Source organism: Etheostoma cragini, chromosome 5 (assembly GCF_013103735.1).
Source record: "Etheostoma cragini isolate CJK2018 chromosome 5, CSU_Ecrag_1.0, whole genome shotgun sequence".
NCBI lineage: Eukaryota > Metazoa > Chordata > Actinopteri > Perciformes > Percidae > Etheostoma > Etheostoma cragini.
This window is the reverse complement of record NC_048411.1, coordinates 25896714-25917428: the sequence shown is the minus strand read 5'-3', so window position 1 is coordinate 25917428 and position 20715 is coordinate 25896714. Positions and strand designations below refer to the sequence as shown.

Genomic DNA, 20715 nt, shown 5'->3' with positions numbered 1-20715 from the left:
ATGACAACATAAAACGGCATTCGATAAAAACCTGTGATTCCTTGTGACTTTTCTGTTTTTTGTACATGTGAAGGTGCAAAGGAACTCTTGATTGATAGAAGCCGACATGGCCTTTTCAGCTAGATGGCATGATTGCACACTACATTACAGTACATAAACGCAGAATGCTCCACAACAAGAGTGCATATTATTATTATAACATCATGGGAGCTGTAGGGGCGAATATTAAAGTATTTTTCGTTTTTTGACACGTTTGAGACTCTGAAGATAAGTGGGAAACAAAAAGAAAATCGTTCTCTCTGGGAAAGAGAGAAAGCATCACTTGAATGCACCGTTATTTCCCACAGAACCACGAACAAAACAACTCTAACACATGTATGAAGAGAGAGGAGGGCAGAAAAAAAACATGTACAGACTTTAATGTTCAAATATTAAACCCAGCAGCAGCAGCCATCCAGCAGAGTATATGGGGATACATTATTAATAATTGTTGAACACATATGAACCCCCTGATGTTAATGTATAGATATGAAGCCTGTATGGGGGTTAATCTGTGCCAAAAAGGTTTTGTTACTGTATATCTTTCTTTTGAATTTCTATATATCCTTGCTGTTACTAGAAAGTCTCATTGACAATCATTTGAAACATGCTTTGATCACAAACAAATGTTAGATATGTCTGTTTTTACACGTGTGCTTAACTACTGTCATTGCTTAATGTTGTAGCAACAGAAAAGCCATTGTTGTGTATTTGCTTGGTCCTTGTTATTATCCCTGCAGTGTATCCATCAGGATTTCTCTTGCTTTTAGTTACTCGTCTGTTTTTCTGACTCCATAATAATGACTAGTCATGTCATTTTCTTTAATTCTGTCCTCGTCCTTTTTTTTGTCATTGTTTTTATTTTCCCTGTGGCCCATGATTTGTTTATGTCTGTTATATGAATTTATGGGACGACCCTAAAGTGGACAGTGACACATCAGCAGTGATAGTAACCAGGCAAACTCAACAAAAGCCTAACAAGTGGAAACAGTTAACATTGACGAATAACAAAATCCAATCTTTGGCACAAATTAAACTTCATAGATTTTATAGTCACAGGTAATTCCTCTGACCTCAAAACCTTCATTCAACTAAATCCATCTTGAGCCAACTGATCTCAGGACAACTAAACTAAATGAATTCAAACTATTATTTACATATTTTCCTATGCTTATAATAATTTCATTCTTTACTGCACAGACTCTTTACAAGGTGCTCGGCTGCTGCTCCTGCAGTTTAACATCTTTTGCAAGGACTGAGGATAAAGTGTGTCGAGTGCCACATTTTCTAATCTGCTGTAATAATGCCACAGGGTCAGAGTGAAGGTCTGCAAACCACACATCTGAATAGAAACCAACAAGAAAATAAAAATCACAACATACACTTCAAATCCCTTTTGTGTGCATTTAAAAAGCTGCTTTCTTTCGTACAGTAACTAAATAAGGCTACATGAAAGAGACACGAGGGAACCTTAATGTGTAGCAATATTACGGAACTAATTTGTTGTTTTTCACAGATGATGAACCCATGATGTTTTCTCTCCCTAGACAAAACCTCTTGAAATAAACTGAGCGATATGGTTTAAAAATAAAAATCTAAGTAAAATCTGAAATGATAATGTGTCCAGTCTTTAGACAGCAGCAACAACAACAATTCTCCAAATGGTAATTCTCCGAAATATAAAGGACCGATTATAAAGAAGAAAAGAAAAAAAAAAAATCATCATAATTGATACATTAAAAAAGAATTTGGCAAAAAAAGAATACATCTCTCTAAGAAGGTGATGACACTGTGGGCAACTCTTAGAAAATAAACTTTGTAAACAACAACAACTACAAAAAATGATCAGGAAATCAAAAAATATGTCATTTTGCATAACTAGACTCACTAGTAAAGTCAACCCATAGAGATTAATTATTGACATTCATGTCCCTTCCTCTGGACTTGCCGTGACTGGTGACGCGGACTACACACAATCTATTATTTTTTAAAGCCAGGAGTGGTTAGTCACAACGCTATGTTACAGGCAATATGTTGTTTTTTTCTCATTGACCATATTTGTTGTTCTGTTTGTTCCTCTTACAGTTAAAAAGGCCATGATAAGTATTTACAATATTAACAAGTTTGTTATGTCTTACGGTGAAAGAGGAAGGCGTTTTCCCTGTGTCCCTTTCTCAAAGCAAAAAATGGCGAGCGATTGATTCGAACGTGCCAAATCAAGTTTTTTTTCTTTTTTCTTCCTCCAAGTGAGTGCAGGTGGTAAAAGTGGTGATTGACTATTTTTTCTTCCATTTCCTTTCAATCTGTTTTCATCGTTTTTTCCCCGCACCTCGTTCGCTGAGACATCCCTCCTGTTACAAGCTGTCAGTGTGTTACAGTACATGTGGTTACTGGACGTACGATATAGGATAGAAGGGGCTTTGGAGGGACAGCGTTACGTGAGAGGTGTTGAGGGAACAACAAGGAGGTTGGGGAAATGAAAAGCTCCTCAATTCCTCGAGTCCGCAGCAGAAGGGGTTTCTTCCGGGTGGAGGTGGAGCTCAGTTTCTGCAGCCGCCTTCGGCGCTTCGCTCATGCTGAAGGTTGTAGTAACAGTTCTGACAAACTCGCACCGGTGACGAGATCTTCAGCCTTTTGATCTCTGACTGGAAGCGACTGCACCTGCAAAACGATGTGAGATGAGATGGACGTTTTAAAAAAGAGTGGTAGGCGAGAAATTCACAAGTAAAAGGTAAGAATCAACAGCCGTTGAGTATAAAGCTACAATATCCTTATTGATTAATCTATTACTTATACTAAATAAACCATAAGCTAAGGCTAAACTAGCATAACATATGCATGCAGGGGTTATAAAGGGTTAATAAATGCTGAATAGATTATACGCATTCATGCTTAAGTCTACATAATTACAGGATCATCACTAAGACCTGTAAATACATTTAGTTCTGCCACTTTCTGCTGAGACGATGACCTACAGTAAAAACATCAGAAACATGTAGCAGCACATCCTCAGTAAGTAAAAGCAGAAGAAGCCATGCTGGAAGGTGTGCTGTGTGGCTGTTACTTACTTTTGGCAGAAGAGCTGCCCGCAGTTCCTGCAGTGGTGGCGTCGCTCGGTGAGGGAGAAGCGCACCGTGCAGCCGGAGCAGCTGTCCACCACCTCGTCCTTCACCCAGTGGTCGGCCGCCGAGCGGCCCGGCTGGTCGCTCACCAACCAGCTGAAGACTCGGCCGCGACCGTCGCCCACCAGGATCTTACTGTGGTCCCTGTAGCGAGGACGTTGAAAGAGGGGAAAAGTAGAGCAAGGTAAAGGGTGGAAGGGAGAAAAAGGGGTAGTGAAGAAGAGAGGGAGGAGAGTAATTCGGAACGGACATCTTCTGGGTCTAAAAGGTTTGTTTTGTTTGCATTTGAAGTGTGATCTGTGTTCGATAGTTTCTATAGTTTAAGATGTTAACCAAACAGATTTAAGTTATAGTTTAGCTGCTGAACTTCAATAGTAACTCTTAGCACAACAGAGCAAAGTGCAATAAATACACCAGCATGTTTCTATACTTTGCGCTTTAATTATTACAGTCACTTTTTAAGATGTCTTGCTGTCTGTACAGTCACGTGTCCTTCCTTCATGTCCTAAGATGCGTGGTCAAACTTATTTAGTTTCTTTTGTCAACTTTATGGCGATTTAAGAATGTTTTTTCTGTTTCATGTTGTAGCAGTATGCCCAAGCCAAGTTTCCCCTCGGGAACAATACAGTGTATTCTATTTTATTCTAGATAAGAGTTTGGGAAATATGGCTACTACAGTATGTCCCTAAACATCTTCTGATTATCTAAAGCCAAATCATGTGTGTATAAGAAGCTCTCCACATGGATTATAAAATGAATATTTTAAAAACACAAAAAGAAAGAATTCATCTTTCTCAGTTGGATGCCAGACACTCGGCTCTTACTTGGAGATGGCGAGGGATGTGATCTCTGCTGGTTGAGCGTTGTCCTTGCGATCAAACGCTGTGTGCATGGTGAGTTTGCTCCGGAAGACCAGCTGGCGCTCCCATCTGTAGCCTGAGAACACAGAAATAAACACTTAAAACAATGTGACAAGCACAGTGTCCTTTTTTGGGGGATTTATTTTTCTTTAATCAGAGAAGAACTCTTGATGAACCCTTGTTCCTCTGTAGTGTTTTCCTAATTGGCTTAAGAGCTTAAAAACCTTGTCAGAATATTTATTATTAACCTTGTAATAAAGGGAAAAAATGAACAATCACTGGACACCCACCGGCCCTTAGCTGGTTATACGTCCGTGCATCCATGGTGGAGGGCTGTGGGACTGAGCCCTGGCCTGGATGAGTTGGGTGAGGGTGAGGGTGAGGGTGAGGGACCCTAGTTTGGCCCTCAGAGTAGTTGACAAATACAAAGCCGTCCTTCTCGTCGATGCTAAGGGTGTCTGACCAGCGGTGAGAGTCGTCAGAGCTGCTGTCCATCGACCACGAAGCTCCGGTACGGGCTGAAGGACCTGAAAGGGATTTTAATGTCAGGAACGCAGTCTGGATTGAGATTCATGTCTGGTTAAGGGGAGTCTATATCCTAAGTACACATATGTGGGAAATAGAAGACACATTAAAATGACCAGAAATAGTTGCAGGTACAATGAATAAGCAAGAGAAACATTTGTGTGATTTCGTTCAAACCAGCTATACAGTGAGAACTACAAAGTGCAAATGTTGTTAAGCCGAGCTGTTGGTTGAGCACCTCTGGGTCTGTGGACAGCGCTGCCCGGTTGGCTGCCTCCATCTGTTGAGGGGTTGCGTGGTGCTTTGGGCTCCTGGCTCAGACTGGGCTCGTCTCCGTCCGACTCGCTGCTGTCCTCATCCCCGTTGTGAGTCTCGCCACCCTCTGTGAGATGGCGAAATACACAGTACACATTTCCAAAGTGAAGGAATTCATTGTGCAAATACGTAAAACAAATGAAATGTACGCAGGCAAAAAAAGGTGCACCAACAAAATATGTTATGGGACATGTCACTTTAATACTGCCACCGAATTCTCACCGATTTTCTCCTCACCACAGCAGTCAGGCACATCTGGCTCCACCGGCTCTGGAGCAGGGGTTTCTGGGACTTGGAGGAACTCCATTCTCCAAAACTACAAGATTTATTTAAGCTTAAGTTTTTAAGTTTAGTTAAAATAAGTCACAGCACAAGTAAAAAGAGTAGAAGTTGAGTTTAGCTTCTTCATAACATGTAGATAGATTTTCCTCTCTAACTTGGCAGGAATAGAGATAAGAACAGTTATTCTGCAGTGCTAACTTTTAATCGTCACCTGTCTACCTTTTTAACCTTTTTGCACTTGCAAAAAGTTGGACAAAAGCCCTGACAAGTGAATCCTTTTCGTCTGCAGCAGATAACACGAGCAGCATTTGAAAAACCACTGATTTAAAAAGACTGAACAATGAGGTATTAGCAGTATGAGATTCAGTGGGATTAAAGTGGGCAAGGTTACCCTGACAACGCCATCCGAGTGTCCTGTAACAATGACGTTCTGTGTGTCCCACTCATTCATCTCCGACACGCAGCAGCACAGGATCTGCTGGCTGCGCCCTGTGAAGGTGTTGGCGCTGGCGATGGGGCTGCCGTTAATGCTCCACACGTGAATGTATGTGCCTGCACAGGACACAATGTCCCCCTACACAAACACAAAATATGTTGAGAATGTATGAGTCATTATGTAAAATGATCTTTTCTGCTCCTTAGCTCATATTTACTATTCTGGAGTGCATATGACATTACTAGATTTATTAAGAGTGAAAGAGAAGAATTTCAAATTGCAGCTTACCGTCAGTTCATTGATACACAGAGCAGAGACGGGGGCCCGGTGTCCCCTGAGCTGCGTGACGAAGGAAAGCTTGTTAAGGTCCCAGATGATGCAGGTTCGATCCCGCGAGCCACTGACAATAATGTGGTACGCTGACGACGCTGTCAGACACGTCACAGCGTCTGTGTGGCCCAGTAATGCCTACGAAAGAAACAGCAGGGACAAAGACTCAACAACCAATTTCAAGCCACTGCTCCAGGACCTTGTATTGAGTCTTGCTTGTGTGGTCACCTGTTTGAGTGTAAGTGACTTGGCCCTCTCCTTGGAGGTTCCTGTCTCCCACACACAGATGGCGGTGCTGGTGCCACCGGTGATTACCAGCTTCATGTTTGGACATATGGCACAGAGGACCTGACCCCACTCCGACAGACACTCGTACACCACCAACGCCTGAAGAAGATCAAAGATTAGGATTGGAGATTGGTTGGACGAGGGGTTCAGAGGTGAGGCAATGTATATGGCTATCTAACGTTGTCTATATCTTAATAAACAACCCTTCACCCTGATCAACACGCATGCAACTGACTACTTACACTTTTCAAAGTCCTTCATGTTTTCTTTTCTTTTTTTTCCTTTTACAAATGTAGTGAGTATGGTAATAAATCCAATACCACACTCACTCACCAACTACATCAGAGACTTGTGTATTGGCTGCTGCTGTAAAAACTGAGGGTCCAGTAAGGTAAGTGCATTTTTATTCAAACACCAGCAGGGGGAAACATTGTCTTTAATAATTTTAAACATGTACTTGGCAACTTCAAGGTGAAATTAGCAGGAAACCTACAGCCGTACATGTTTCAATAGCATTGTTGAAAAGGAACAACTCTCTTAAAATCTAGATCGAACTGTTTCATTACAAGTTACTCTGGATGAGGAAGTCAACATAAATACTGTGTATAATCAAACAATCATATTATACAGTAGGTATAGCCTAAATATTCAAGTTTAAATCTCAGAGAAACTGTGTCTGTTACAATAACTGGAACTGTTACCTTGTCAGATTCATAGTTAGCCAGACGACAGCTGAGGTCGGCGTAGCCCCAGGCGAAAGTCTTGCTCCAGGTTGGGGGAACCAGAACTTTGTTTTGCTCCACGGCAAGTATGCCCTTGTCGGTGCACACGATCTGTCCCACAGCCGCGTTCAGCTCTAGACACGGGTAATACAAAAAAAAATTAGATCTGAGTCTAAGGGGATCCATGCACCTTAGGGAGCTTGTGCTGCACAGTATAATGGACAGAGTGTGGCACCGTTTCAGTAAAAGGATGCTTAACTGGTACTTATACAGATAGGTGTGTGTGTGTGTGTGTGTGTGTGTGTGTGTGTGTGTGTGTATGTATGTACCTTTGACAGGTGCTAGAGAAGGTCTGAGATTGTCCAGATGATGGAAGAAGATCTTGTCGCTGTTGAAATTTGGAGGAATGCTCGCAATGTCACCGTTGGCTTTGCTGCGTACCCGTTTAGGAGGATGGGGCTTTTTAAACAGCTAAAACACAAACACATCAACAGTCAGTGACTAAAGAGTGGGAAACAACATTTACCAATAGTCAAATAATAATACATATTGGCTGTGGTCGGTCAATTTGTGAATTTCTAAATATGGGATGGGTTATGTGCAAAGCTATGTTTCTGCTGTAGTGTAGCACCCAACAACAATTAGATGTGTGGTTATATTCTAGCAAAATGAAAAGACTACAGCCACCTGTGCAGCCTTAGACTGTAGTGATAATTTATCACTACAATCACTCCTTGGGCTAATTAATACTCCAAAGTTAGTCTAAAGGTTGACGATGGTAAAACGGCGTATGTCAAAAGTATTTAATACCAAATCACAGCATGGATTTTTCTATAGTGTTCCTTAGGATCTTGGTGTGTATTTGGTACCCCTAAAGTCTGAGTATGTGGTAAAAAGGACACTATAGATGTTATCTATATATATATATTTTTTAAAGCTTGGGTGGTATCAACATCAGAGCTATGACTGTTGTACTGCTATATGTTGTGGTTAAATTGTGGTCTAAGACGTAAAAGCTATTATTAGTGGCAGTAGTCTTTCCATTAATCTAGCGTGGAGAAGTCATACTATCATATTAACATCAACCAGTATGTGACCTGTTTGGGGATTTGCCCAAAGTTGTTGATGAAGCCGATGGTGGCCGTCTCTTTGAGCGGGTCGTTGATGTTGTAGATGTCCACCTGGCCCTCGTAGAACAGGTGGTGGAAGACGTTGACCGCCTCCACGGCCGGCGGACCCTGCTGCTTGTAGCCAAAAATCAGGTCGATCCATTCGTGGAGGTGGGCTGATACATAGTCGCACTCCAAAGCCTGGAGACGGGGGAAGACCAGACAGAGGTTTAATGTGTACTGACTGTAACTCAGACATACATTTTCACGAGTGGATTCATTTCCTACCTCTCTGTGGACTCTGATGAACTCTCGTGGGTCGCCCTTGGCCCAAGGCGGCAGGATAACGTCACCCAGCTTGGTGCCGTTCTGCTTGGCGCCTGGTACATCAAACAACAGAAGGCAGACAGAACATTAATATTCATGCACTCAATTATCTCGGGCTATTTTGACTTGTGCTTTCATGTGCTGTTATTATCCACGTTTCCTGATACTGACCCAGGTCGAAGTTGTTAGCGTTGAGCAAGAACTCGGGCAGGTAGAAGAACTCGGGGATGAGCTCTTTGACGTCTGCCATGTTGTGTTTGGAGGCAGAGAACCAGGCTTCACGCACGCTGTGGAACATCCTGTCAGCCAGGTCAAAATGACCTCCCTGGTAATCAGACACAGACACACAGGCAGAGGGTTAAAAAGCAGCAACATTTTGTCTTTGGGGGGTTGCTTGTTAACTTTAAGGGTGGGAATCACCAGACGCCTCCCAATATGATATCATCACGATACTTATGCCATGACACGATATTATTGCAATTTTAAACATATTGCAATATTCTGCAATATATTGCCATTTATCACCTTATTTCCAACTTTTCCAACACTATTTCTAATTTTTAACACAGATAATATATGCATATAATAAAAAGATCGATACTTGGTGCTTCTGTATCAATACAGTGTTACCACTGAAAATATTGCAATACTATGCTGTATCGATTTTATCTCTCACCCCTAGTAATGTTTTTTTTTTTTTTAAATGCTAAAAAGGATGATAATCTTTTCCATCAGGCCTTAAAAAGAAGAAGCAGAAGATACAACTTCAAGTGAAACTTCTGTTACTGTAATTGGGTTCTACTTTGGATTAAAACCATCCATGATCAGATGTTAAACTGGTATGTCTTATTGAATAAACCATTGATTACACCCCAGGTGTCAAGCTTAAGGCCCTCGGGCTGAATCTGGGCCCATTGCAAATTTTGATCCGGCCTGCAAACCAATTTAGGTTCTCAATACATTTTGGTCCGCCCTGTTGTGCGTCAAACCAAAAAGACAGGGAACTGTTTTACAAACTGCAATCATGCGACATTTAACACGGTAAATGAGATGCAGAAATTCCCACAAAGTAGCCGGGTCGTGTAGCTTACTTTTAAATATGTAATCAGAATGCTTTGTTTTGCTTGATTGCTAAATTCTTTGACGGTTAAGAACTTTATACAGTACAGTTATGTCTGGCTCTTGATATTTTCCAGTGTGGCCCTTAAAGAAATTGAGTAACTGTGCCTAATGTCAGAACAACTTTTACATTTTTTTAATTCAATCGCCTGACATTTCAGAAATGTTTTTACCAGTGGAAAAACGTAGATAAGTAAAACATTCAGAAGGCTAGATGAGTTTATGTCAAACCTGAAGTCTGAGGAAGATCTGTGTGAAGGGCTCCATCCGAACAAGATAAGAGGCTACGATCATGGCTGATGAGTAGTGTGTGCCGTAGTGGTATGCTGGGGTTTCTCCTGGAAGGATGGAAAACAAGAGATTCACTTACACTGGCCAAAGAAAATACAACTGTGACATGAGCATATCGTTCGGTATGACAGTAGCGACAAGACAAAAGAAAAGAAATTTAGGACCCACATTCTGGTAAATTTGGTTCTGGAAGTTTTTCTGTTGACAATTTTTAAAACAACCATGAAAAGCACTCATTGTTTATTCCAGGCCTCATTTTATTTAAAAATGTGACAGTTTGGATACAAATAACAGATTTAGGATGCAGACGCCTTGAGCCCGACTGGTTTAAAATAAGACCTAGCCGGTTAAGTGGATCTCTTTTCTTCAAGTCTTAACTCCGTTGTTATCTTAAAATCATTTAAATGAAAGTCTCCATCCTGTTAAATGCAGTTTATTGATTCTTCTCTAGGATCTCACCATTGGGGTCTTCCCAGTCCTTGTACCTCTTCTTGTACTGGGTCAGTCTGTCGTCAGTCTGGGCGCCCATTGGCTTAGCGAGGTTACGGAACGTCTTGGGGTTGTTCAGGTCCAGTTCCTGGTTTACATCCACAGAAAAAATGTCACCAACAAACAGGCTTAGACTTTTTTTCTTTGTAGTTAACACTGATAACTGCCACTGATGATGTCCAAAACCTGCAATCACCTCTGAGTCAAAGTCGGCCAGGATCCAGGGGAAGACGGGATACTGCATCAGGTCGTTGTAGGATCGTCCTGCCAGTGTGTTCAGATGCATCAGATACTGGAAATTACTGATTTCTCCTCGCTGGAAAACAGATGGTAAACAGATCAGCTAGGCTTATAGTAGCTTATAGTGCAACACTTCTAAACGTTGACTTGTTAAACCGAACAGCAAGGAGTCTAGGTTCTTACCTCCCATCTCTGGGTCACTGACTTTTCACCGACCAGTGTGCTGAGAATCCCAGATCTGACAAAAAGCCAGACAGAGTGGATGAGTGGTTTAGTTCAACCAGCACAGTACTTTGCTGTTTTTCAACATGTTGCATTGATGTATGTGGTATATGTAGGAAGGTGTGGTGTAATACCAAAGGAGACTTTTTCTTTATTTTCACTTCATTCGTTCAGTCGTTCATTTGATTACATACTAGAGCTAAATAACATTAATAGAAAAGACATTTAAGACAAATATATTAAAATAAAAAAAGGGAATTGATATCATATGAATATGGAACTATATCTTCCATAAATCATCTAACAAAATCTAAAATTGTCAAACATTTCCCAGATAACCAGTGGAATTAAAAACTGTATGTTGAGGATAGAGAACACCGTTTGTTACCCTTGTTCAACACTGGTGTTGGGCCTCTGGCCTGAAACAGACTCGGAGCTGTCGGCCAGTGAAGGCACCACTGCCAAGAACCTGCAGAAAATTCATAATAATTAAGCAAAAGGACAGCTGCATTGTTCAAATTATTACAATTTGGAAAGATACCCCACCCATCCTCCCAACCATCATCGCTTGTCCCCTCAAGTCTTCACAAAGTGGGAATGTTTTTTATCAAACTTTTTTCTTTTTCTTTTACTATTCTTGTTCCTGAAAAGTTGCAGCAATGCTGTACAGCAACATGCAGTCCAAGCTCTGTGTCTCTATTTGTTGTCAGTACCTTTGGTAAACTTTGTTACGGACTCCTTTCTGGAAGGCTAACAAGTAGTTTCTCCCATCTGCTGAGAAGACCTCTACTGCCATAGGCTGAAAGAGGAGGACACGCAGGACAAAAAAAACACATGTGGTGAGTTAAACACTAGAAATGCAAGAGGCGGGGTGTTAATTCTGTCTTACCCCAAACATATTCAGCTACTTAACATAAATGTCTTCTAAAAGTTTAAAGGTGCCCTGCCACACAAAACCTTTTTAAAATGAGTTAGGTCCATATGTGTTTGTGTTATGCGGTGAATGTGAAAATGAACTGCTACAGCCACTGAAAAGAAATAAGTGGAGAAATCAGGCCACTTACAACAGCTGGTCAGTCTGACGTAATGTCGCCTGAGCTCATTATGAGCTCGCCCAGTTGCACTGGGTAAAGGATAATCATAGCCAGGCTCTCATTCGTTAGCTGTTAGCCAATCAGAGTAAAGCAGCTTAGCTCGTTGAATATTGACGAGAACTGGCACAAATTGAGCTCAGTCTTCCAGCAGGCTTTCTGTACCACGCTAAAATGGTCCGTGGTAGAACTTCAGACATTACCACAAAGTAATGAAATATGTGTAATCGATGTGTAAACTTAAATGTGTATTTAGTGTTTATTGGGGCTGCAATGTGTGTTTCTGTGTGTGTGTATACACTGTAATATGTGCAGGCTGACCTGCAGCAGGTAGCGTCTCTTGTGCACTTCCTTGATATCCTCATAGGCGAAGATGCTACAGGTTCTCTTTAGTAGGCTCTGTCCTTGCCTCGCTCCTCTGGGGATGATGGCCTCATGCAAACTAGACACAGACGACAGACAGCGATGCATTCATGAACCGTCGACTCAGTTCCACATTTAGCCCTAAAACCCTTGTACCTACAAACGCTTCAGTTCACAAACAATTAGAGCTTCTGTTACAGAAGCGTTTAATAAATTCCTTTACTAATGATACAAACATCATGACCAATGTGACTATATCTCATGGCCATGACTCTTAGAATAGAACAAAAAGGCAGGGGACAATAGGGTAAATTAATTTGGCAGTTATTTCAAAAATGTATTCAATGAATAATAAAATATCCAAACGTGTGTAAAATCTAAAACAGCCGCAGCCTAGATATCTTTAAATGTGTCTCATTTGCTTAAATTAACAAAACTTTAAATATTTTGATGTACATATAAATGTACTCATTTTTTTTTAAACTAACTTTAAGAAGCGTCATTTTTTACATGACAATTCATTCATTATTGAAATTGTCATCTAAATTTGTTTTCCTAACTGATCTATAGGTCTTTAGGTATAAGTAGGGCTGCACGATTATGGCCAAAATGATATCCACGATTATTTTGATCAATACTGTGATCACGATTATTCTCACAATTATTTGTTGATTTTAACCAAAACTAATTTTATTGTCACATAGGCTCAGAGAGATGGCTGACTCATTATGAATGGGTCCAGCATGGGTCGAATGGCGGATATACACACCGTGTGTATAAAGTGTCTGTATCGTCACTGCGCTGCATTTTTATGAACTATGACATTCTGGTCATGGGTCACATCTCTCGCCAAGGTCCAGGAGCTTTGTCTCACACGCTGTTACTCTACCAACTGAAGTTAATTGCATTCATTAACTTCCTCTCTGTTCTTCTCCGTGGCGGCCACGATAGAGTTACCAGCGGAAACACTGGTACAATTACAGGTTTGCCCCTAATATTTAACAATATACAGCTGTGTTAATAACAATGAAAACTGAGACAAATGTCAGAAGTGTGGACCGGCGCTGTGTGGCTGGGCTGCGCGGAGAGTAAGAGGAGAGATCCAAACACAGGAACGGCTTTACAGAAGAAATGGGTAATGTAACGCAAAATTAAACCATATCCATAAAACAACATTGCAGCGGATGCGAGGACATTACGTGCACCGGTGCGTCCTAGGAGAAAAATATTACTTGCGCCCTAGAGCCTGTGAGCTAACAGAAGCTAACTAAGGCCGCCACCAACTAGCACTGCTTACTGCTGTTGTCTTAATAACACAGACGGGACAAAATGTTGCATTTACTGGTAAACTGGTAAACCTTGAGACCGATGTATAACAGATTGCTATCTGTTGAATTTTCCTCCCGTTACTCTGTCCTCTGTGACTGTCTACATCTTGAAACAAAGCTGCGCAATGCAGGGAACTATTGACTGACGCATGATCAGACAGTGGTTTACGGAGCGGTCGATGTGCTATGCAAACAAAAAACGAGCGTTCTATTAAATGATGCTGATGAAAAAAAATTGCTCAATCACGCAAATTTGATCGTGGGAAGTCAAAATCGTGATCAAAATTCAATTAACTGTGCAACCCTATCTATAAGCTAATTGAATTCTCATTTCAGCCCTCACAGACACCATGTTTCTATTGTATAGGACTGTGTGGATGCTGATGAGAGGGTAAAACACCTAAGGGGGAACACAACGAAATCAAAGCAGCATCTGTTAGTTTTTTTCACATTGTGTCTCAAAGGATCAGACCGAGCAAGTTCTTGAAAAAGAAAATTATGTCACATCTCTGCTGAGTCACAACTCTAGCTCTCTCAGCTGCATTACATCATTTCGGCAGCAGAAACTCCCACTGCGGTGTCCAGAGGAATGATGTCATCCTTTATTCAGGGAAGGAAAGTACAGTAACTGTGTCTTTGTCGACTGCAGCTTCAAGATTAACCATGCCTTAACTATGGTGTTCAGAGGCTGTGATGCGAAATGAGTGATACAGAACAGAGTGTGGATCGGGCCGCATTTTTCTTTCCTAGCCCGGCCCACGTCCGACAGAGCAGTAACCGAACCCGACCCGCGCCCGGCATGCATTAAGATATTTATGTCCGAGCCCGACCCGAACCAGACACAGTTAAAATCTCATTTTTTTCTCAAACTAATGACACATGTTCGTGTGTTTATGTGGAAAGCCCGCTTTATTAAGCAACTGTAGGAAGGCATTCGGAAATGTCAACAGATGAGCGCATCAGCAAACACGGGGCAAAAAACGCACGTTAACACAGGCGCGCACAAGAGGTCCAATCATATAGCCAATTAAATTAACCTAGGTCTACCAAAAATGGCCTAAGCTAACAGAAAAAACTGTCCGAGCCCGATTTGAACCCAAACATAATTTTTATATATCTGTTTGACCCTGGCCCCTTGGGTCCCGTCGGGTCCCGTCGGGCTCAGGCATCCATCCTCAAATACAGAAGCCTGAACCTACTTGGCGGGAAGCGTGTCGATGTCCCTGATCTCCCTGGACACAGTCATGGTGTAGCCGTCGATGACGTAGAAGTGCTCTTTCCCAAACAGCAGCAGACCCTCGCTGGTGTCCAGACCCTGAACCCTGGCACAGCGGTACATGTGCTGAATCTGGAACAGTGAATGTAAGAAAGAAATAAAAAAAAGTTACTGCCGGTCTCCCAATACATTATTTTGTAAACTGGGAAACCAAAAAAGAGCTGCGCCAGCTGCAGAAGAGTTTTGAATAATTTGTACAGAGTAGTGGCAATAAACTCAATCTAATTGAATTAATACTACATGGCCCAAATCTTCTATCTTGATATATGTCATTTTAGATCTCGGTAATGAAATAAGTCACGATAAAGCATGTTTTCTGGTAATTCAGTAAATAAATAGTCTATGTGAAATGACAACATGGGAAAGCCTAATGTTGTATACTCCTGTGTGAGATAAATACTTGAATGAGAAAAAGTATTTTCTCATCTTATTTTATTAAGGATACGCTGTTTGGCTAATGTTGGTCATAACAATAGAATCCATATAAATTTCTTCTTTTTTTACGATAGACATTTTTATGTTGTTTTAACGACACACAGTACCAGCCAAAGGTTTTGATACACTTTCCCATGCAATGCTTGGAAACAGTTTTCCATTTAAATGACAAAGCATGTCCAAACGTTTGACTGGTACTGGACATGGTCATGGCGCCCATCGCTATTTAGCTGGAATACTGGTACAAAGAAAATATTAAAGAATTGCGGGTGCAACACGGTTATACAACTGATTTATTTCTGCACAGATAAACTAAACACATTTTCTCCACCACATAGTATAAAATAAATTTTGAAAAGTATAGAAAAGTAGTCATTTTAGCTTTTAGCAAATTTGTGCCTCTAATTTTTGCCTCTAACTTGTGATTTAATTGTCCAGACTTCTGTTTGTGTGTCCCTTTCTGACCTTCTCTCCCTCCTCCAGGAGGCGCAACAGGGACGTGTTGTCGGTCCTCTGCTCTTCCTCCGGGCCTCCTGACTCTAATAGCTGCTCTTGAAGCTGCTCCTGACTGTCCTCATCTGCCCCGTCCGCTGTAGACCGAGACCTCTTCAGAGGAGCCTTCACCAGGCCTGGAGAGCACAGCACAGCAACGTGTTAGAGAGGGCTTTCATGGGGAAGCAACACTCCAAAAACAACAGAACAAGTTGTGCTTTCCTAATAACCTTTTGAAGTTAAATAAAGTCTTTCCTGGTATTGTCAATCTGTACCTTTGACTCTTGCAATGGTGTCCTCTCCGTGCTCGGGCTCATGCTGTGTGGTCTCTCCCTCTGTGCTGTGCTCCACAGAGTGCTGGTACATGCCGGGGTTTCCAGACAGCAAACGCACAAAGTATTCCTTACTGTCGTAGCTGATGGCTCGCCGATAACGGAGAGGCTTCTGGAAGGGGGGGGGAGAAAAAGGAGAAATATTTGTGTTTGTGGAACAACTGACTTAATCACTATGAGGATAAGGTGTTAGGCTGGGAAAACTTGGTATAGGTTGAAAATTATAATAGTATATAATAATATTCAAGAATGGTTTTCTGGTGTATTATTGCTTAATTGCCAATTAAATGCATGTAGGAGGATTTCTGTAATCACTACCCATGCAACAAAGCCTGACAGATGTTTTTTTTTTTCTGGAAGCGTTGTGTTGACATCACAGCAAAGCCCTTCAAAGGTTACTTATCATATTTAGTTGTAAGTGAAGGGATTTGAAAGTACAAGGATCTAGGACGAACCACTGAAAAAAATAGCAATAATCTGAGTCACTTACATGCACAATTAATTTTGGCCAAAAGCATTTTATTCTTTAGTGTATTTTTAATACTAGATGGAATACAACTTCAGAGTCACAGCAAAATATACTAGTATTGGGTCAGCTAAACATAAACATGTTTGCATGCCAATGGTTATGTACAAACAATTAAACATATCATGCTGTTAAAAACAGCACAGAGAAATGTCCTTTAACCTGCCAGTACACACAACAAAGGGTAAGATTCAAACAGGAGTCCACGGCAAGTCCATGTTTCTACTGCACAGTTGCAGAAAAAGCAGAATAAGGTTTCAAAACTGTCAGCTGATAGAGTGCATTGCAACAGCAGCATCCTAATGAATACAATGATTTGCTCTTAGAGCATGTTTGTTACTATCATGCAGTCAAACCAGGCATCAACGGGAGCACAATATTTTATCCTGTGGACTTCAGGAAAGTACCTGGTCACAGTCACCCAGAGCTGAGGGTACCAGGGGCACCAAAAGGGGGGAAGAGGGCTATAGAATGGAAAAAGAGAATTTAAATACTAAGAAAATATGGAGAAGGTAAAAAGAGAAGAATGTAAGAATAGCCTCCCTATTCTTACATTCTCCTCTTATTACCTTCTCCATATTTTGTGGAGTGTTTAAATGTCAGTTTAGAACCCTGCCAACCTATTTGTAAAGTCTGTGCAGTAAAGATTAACACTACAAAGGCCAGAGGCAATACCATCTGGTACCATGATTCTGAACTCAACACTGTAATTCCATATATTTAGCTGTTTTTGGTAAAAATGTTGACCTCTTTCAATAACTATGTCCACTGACACTTCGAGCAAGGCAGGAAACAACTGCTGAGCTGAAATACCCAAAGACTGAGTGAGGTAAATGGCTTGTAAAGGCATTCAGCTTCACAAGTGTATGACTTTGTCAGACACCCTGCGACTAGCCCTTGAGCATGTTTAAATTATGTATTATGATTAAGCCTGGGGGACTCTGGAGTTAATTATACTGTGTTGATTTATGAGCCAGAAATGTCTCTGGCCAGAAGGGTTCTTAAGAGCCTTGTGAACTCGTGGTTGTTGCATCCAATTCTACCAACTAAGTTTATATTATGTGATCAATCCCTGGCCATTAGGACACAACACCACAACAATATGATTATAACTTTTCTTGAGTGAATCTTGGCTGCTTGTATTGTTGGTAAACTAGACATTATTTTGATTTTCTCTAAATAATCTTGCCAGCTGAAAGCTTCAAATGTAAAAAAATGAGTTGATGAATTGTGTTTGAAGAACGCAGACATTAATACAAACCTAAAAGGACATGCCCGTGAGCACTCACGCCTGTGTACCTCTCTTTGTATCTTCCTAACCAAATAAATTAAAGAGAGGCACACCACCCCGTTGGCAAACAGAAAAGAGGGATTATTTGCAGGACAAACAAAGCTAAATGTGTCTTGGCTGTACCAGGAAAAGTGAGCCGCCGGCTGTTGGTGTCACTTCCTCTCATGACACAGAGGAGCTCGTCTAAGAGCAGCTTTATTCAGGGGAGCTTTTCTAACAAGTTCAGGGGCTCAGTAGGACTTATGGAGACAATGGAGGAAATTATTTAAACCTGAAATAATTTTAAAATGTTTTATTTGCAGTCAAGGTTAATTAAAAAGTATTTAAAGTATTTAAATACAGGTGTTGTGCCATTATATATATACACTTTTCAAATTATCCTTTACTTACTTTAATAGACTAATTTTCATTTTAAAAATGATTTCAACCCCTTTTCCGCTATTACGTATGTTCCTAACAGCAAACATGATTACTGTGGAGTCACACAAATACTGAAATTTGCTACTTCTAATGTTATGGCCTTGTGACTGTGATTCTCGCACTATTTTTGGTTATTTTTGGATGCTAGAAAAGTTGAGGTTAATGGATTGGAGGCTTTTTCTATGATCATTCTTGCTGTAAGTTACTTTGGATGGGAACATCAGATACATAAAATGTAGAAAGAAAAGAAGTCTCTCGGTCTGCATCTCTGTTTAAATTATTTAGGCTCAGGTGAAGAAAAAGATCAAATATCAAAGAGGTAAGTCCCAATTCTTAAAGTGAGTGCAGAAAAGATGCAGTTTAGTTTTCAACACCTCTTGCCAGTGTCCTTACAGAAAGAAATACGTACTATATGTTCTGTGCTTTATTATGCAAATGTATAATACTATTTATTCATTTATAAGTGCAACACATAGTTTTACAGACAAATATTCAGCTTGAAATGATTTATTCATATATATATATATATATATACTGTATATATGTATGCATAGAGCTATTTATTACCCATGTTTTATCTGTTTTTAAAAGGAGCAATGCTCATAACTCCGTTCATCTGCTCATCCGTTGGTGTTTTGCTTAATGATAATAAAAGAATCTTGAATCTATGACTCCCTTCATTTATAATAAAAGTGCAGTAGGGGATCATGGGAATGTAATAATCCAGATTTAAAGATGAATACCTGTGCTGAGTTGGTGTTTGGCTCCATCTCAGGGATGTATGGGTAGTGGATGTAGAACAAATCATTGCGGACCATCTTCTTCCTCATCCGGCAGGGCCCCTCTGTCATCTCCAGCACAAACTTATCCAAGTGGGAACCGATGGGCGGGCCCCAGAGACCCCGTTCACGCAGCAGCTCGTATTCGATGGACGCCCACTCCTCTGTCACGTACTTGAAGGCGTTCTGCTGCCGCTGGGAGATGGAGAGATGGATGGGGTGTGAGTGGTGAGTCACCTTAAAAATGTTGCCATAAATTATACATGCCGTCAGAACTGCTACACCAGCCTGTAGAAATGAGCCTGCACTGGGTTTTTATTTGGTTTACTGTCCCACAGTAACATTGCCTGCCTTGTTGCATAACAGTCTGTGGTTTGTCCGGCTGCTGATGGTCATAGTTAGTGTGTTTTATGCACCTCCTGTGTTTAGAAAAAATGACAGAAAGTTATGTGCTTAATTCTATGCATTAAATAATGATGCAACTGCCATACCTCCTGATATTCTTTATACTGCATGGCCACCAAATCTCGAACAACAGCGATGTGTGTGAACATCCACTGGAAAGTCTCCTGTTGATCAGATATACAAGATTGTAACAAAGCTGACTGACACATGACTTTATACATTGTGTACATCTGCTACATATGTCAGCTGTTGTTGTGTGTGTACCTGTGCAGAAAGGCTGTTCTTGTTAAGGCTGTTGTCCCTCTTGTTGCGGCGGACGCCTGTTAGCTTGGAGAGTCCAAAGCCGCTGCTGACTCTGGAAAGTTTGGACTGGGTTGCCGGCGCCACCGCCTCACCACGACTGATACACTTTTTCTCATGGACTGAACAGTAGAGAAAGAAAAATAAGCAGTTCATACAGCAGTTAAATAAACGGGTCATAAAAAGGGTTTCTGTGTCCAGCCCAATGCAATGAAGATAGTTGAACAACCAACAAAGGTAGCAACAAGAATATAGGAAAACTTTTTGTACATTTTGAGAACGGCTTCAACTATATCTAGTATACACTCACCGGCCACTTTATTAGGTACACCTGTCCAACTGCTCGTTAACACTTAATTTCTAAGCAGCCAATCACATGGCGGCAACTCAGTGCATTTAGGCATGTAGACATGGTCAAGAGAATCTCCTGCAGTTCAAACCGAGCATCAGTATGGGGAAGAAAGGTGATTTGAGTGACTTTGAACGTGGCATGATTGTTGGTGCCAGAAGGGCTGGTCTGAGTATTTCAGAAACTGCTAATCTACTGGGATTTTCACGCACAACCATCTCTAGGGTTTACAGAGAATGGTCCGAAAAAGAAAAAACATCCAGTGAGCGGCAGTTCTGTGGGCGGAAAGGCCTTGTTGATGCCAGAGGTCAGAGGAGAATGGCCAGACTGGTTCGAGCTGATAGAAGGGCAACAGTGACTCAAATAACCACCCGTTACAACCAAGGTGGGCAGAAGAGCATCTCTGAACGCACAGTACGTCCAACTTTGAGGCAGACGGGCTACAGCAGCAGAAGACCACATCGGGTGCCACTCCTTTCAGCTAAGAACAGGAAACTGAGACTACAATTTGCACAAGCTCATCGTAATTGACCGATAGAAGATTGGAAAAACGTTGCCTGGTCTGATGAGTCTCGATTTCTGCTGCGACAGTCAGATGGTAGGGTCAGAATT

At 41.2% G+C, this 20715-nt stretch overlaps 1 protein-coding gene across 1 annotated transcript in view; it reads right to left on the bottom strand.

The window, feature by feature from the left end:
- Positions 1-912: 912 nt before the first annotated feature.
- Positions 913-20715, bottom strand: part of wdfy3 (WD repeat and FYVE domain containing 3) — a 92179-nt gene continuing 72376 nt past the window's right edge. The window contains exons 40-66 of the mRNA XM_034872306.1: positions 19719-19945; positions 19541-19618; positions 19014-19244; positions 15977-16145; positions 15675-15838; positions 14698-14846; positions 12129-12249; positions 11430-11515; positions 11105-11185; positions 10678-10732; positions 10451-10570; positions 10225-10342; positions 9706-9812; positions 8527-8680; positions 8317-8408; positions 8017-8229; positions 7249-7390; positions 6899-7053; positions 6138-6296; positions 5868-6047; positions 5535-5717; positions 5084-5177; positions 4785-4928; positions 4312-4548; positions 3986-4097; positions 3108-3305; positions 913-2700 (exon numbers count right to left, since the gene is read on the bottom strand). Coding sequence (XP_034728197.1) covers positions 2580-2700; positions 3108-3305; positions 3986-4097; positions 4312-4548; positions 4785-4928; positions 5084-5177; positions 5535-5717; positions 5868-6047; positions 6138-6296; positions 6899-7053; positions 7249-7390; positions 8017-8229; positions 8317-8408; positions 8527-8680; positions 9706-9812; positions 10225-10342; positions 10451-10570; positions 10678-10732; positions 11105-11185; positions 11430-11515; positions 12129-12249; positions 14698-14846; positions 15675-15838; positions 15977-16145; positions 19014-19244; positions 19541-19618; positions 19719-19945 — 3890 coding nt within the window. The 3' untranslated portion in view covers positions 913-2579. The remainder of the gene's footprint in view (positions 2701-3107; positions 3306-3985; positions 4098-4311; positions 4549-4784; positions 4929-5083; positions 5178-5534; positions 5718-5867; positions 6048-6137; positions 6297-6898; positions 7054-7248; positions 7391-8016; positions 8230-8316; positions 8409-8526; positions 8681-9705; positions 9813-10224; positions 10343-10450; positions 10571-10677; positions 10733-11104; positions 11186-11429; positions 11516-12128; positions 12250-14697; positions 14847-15674; positions 15839-15976; positions 16146-19013; positions 19245-19540; positions 19619-19718; positions 19946-20715) is intronic.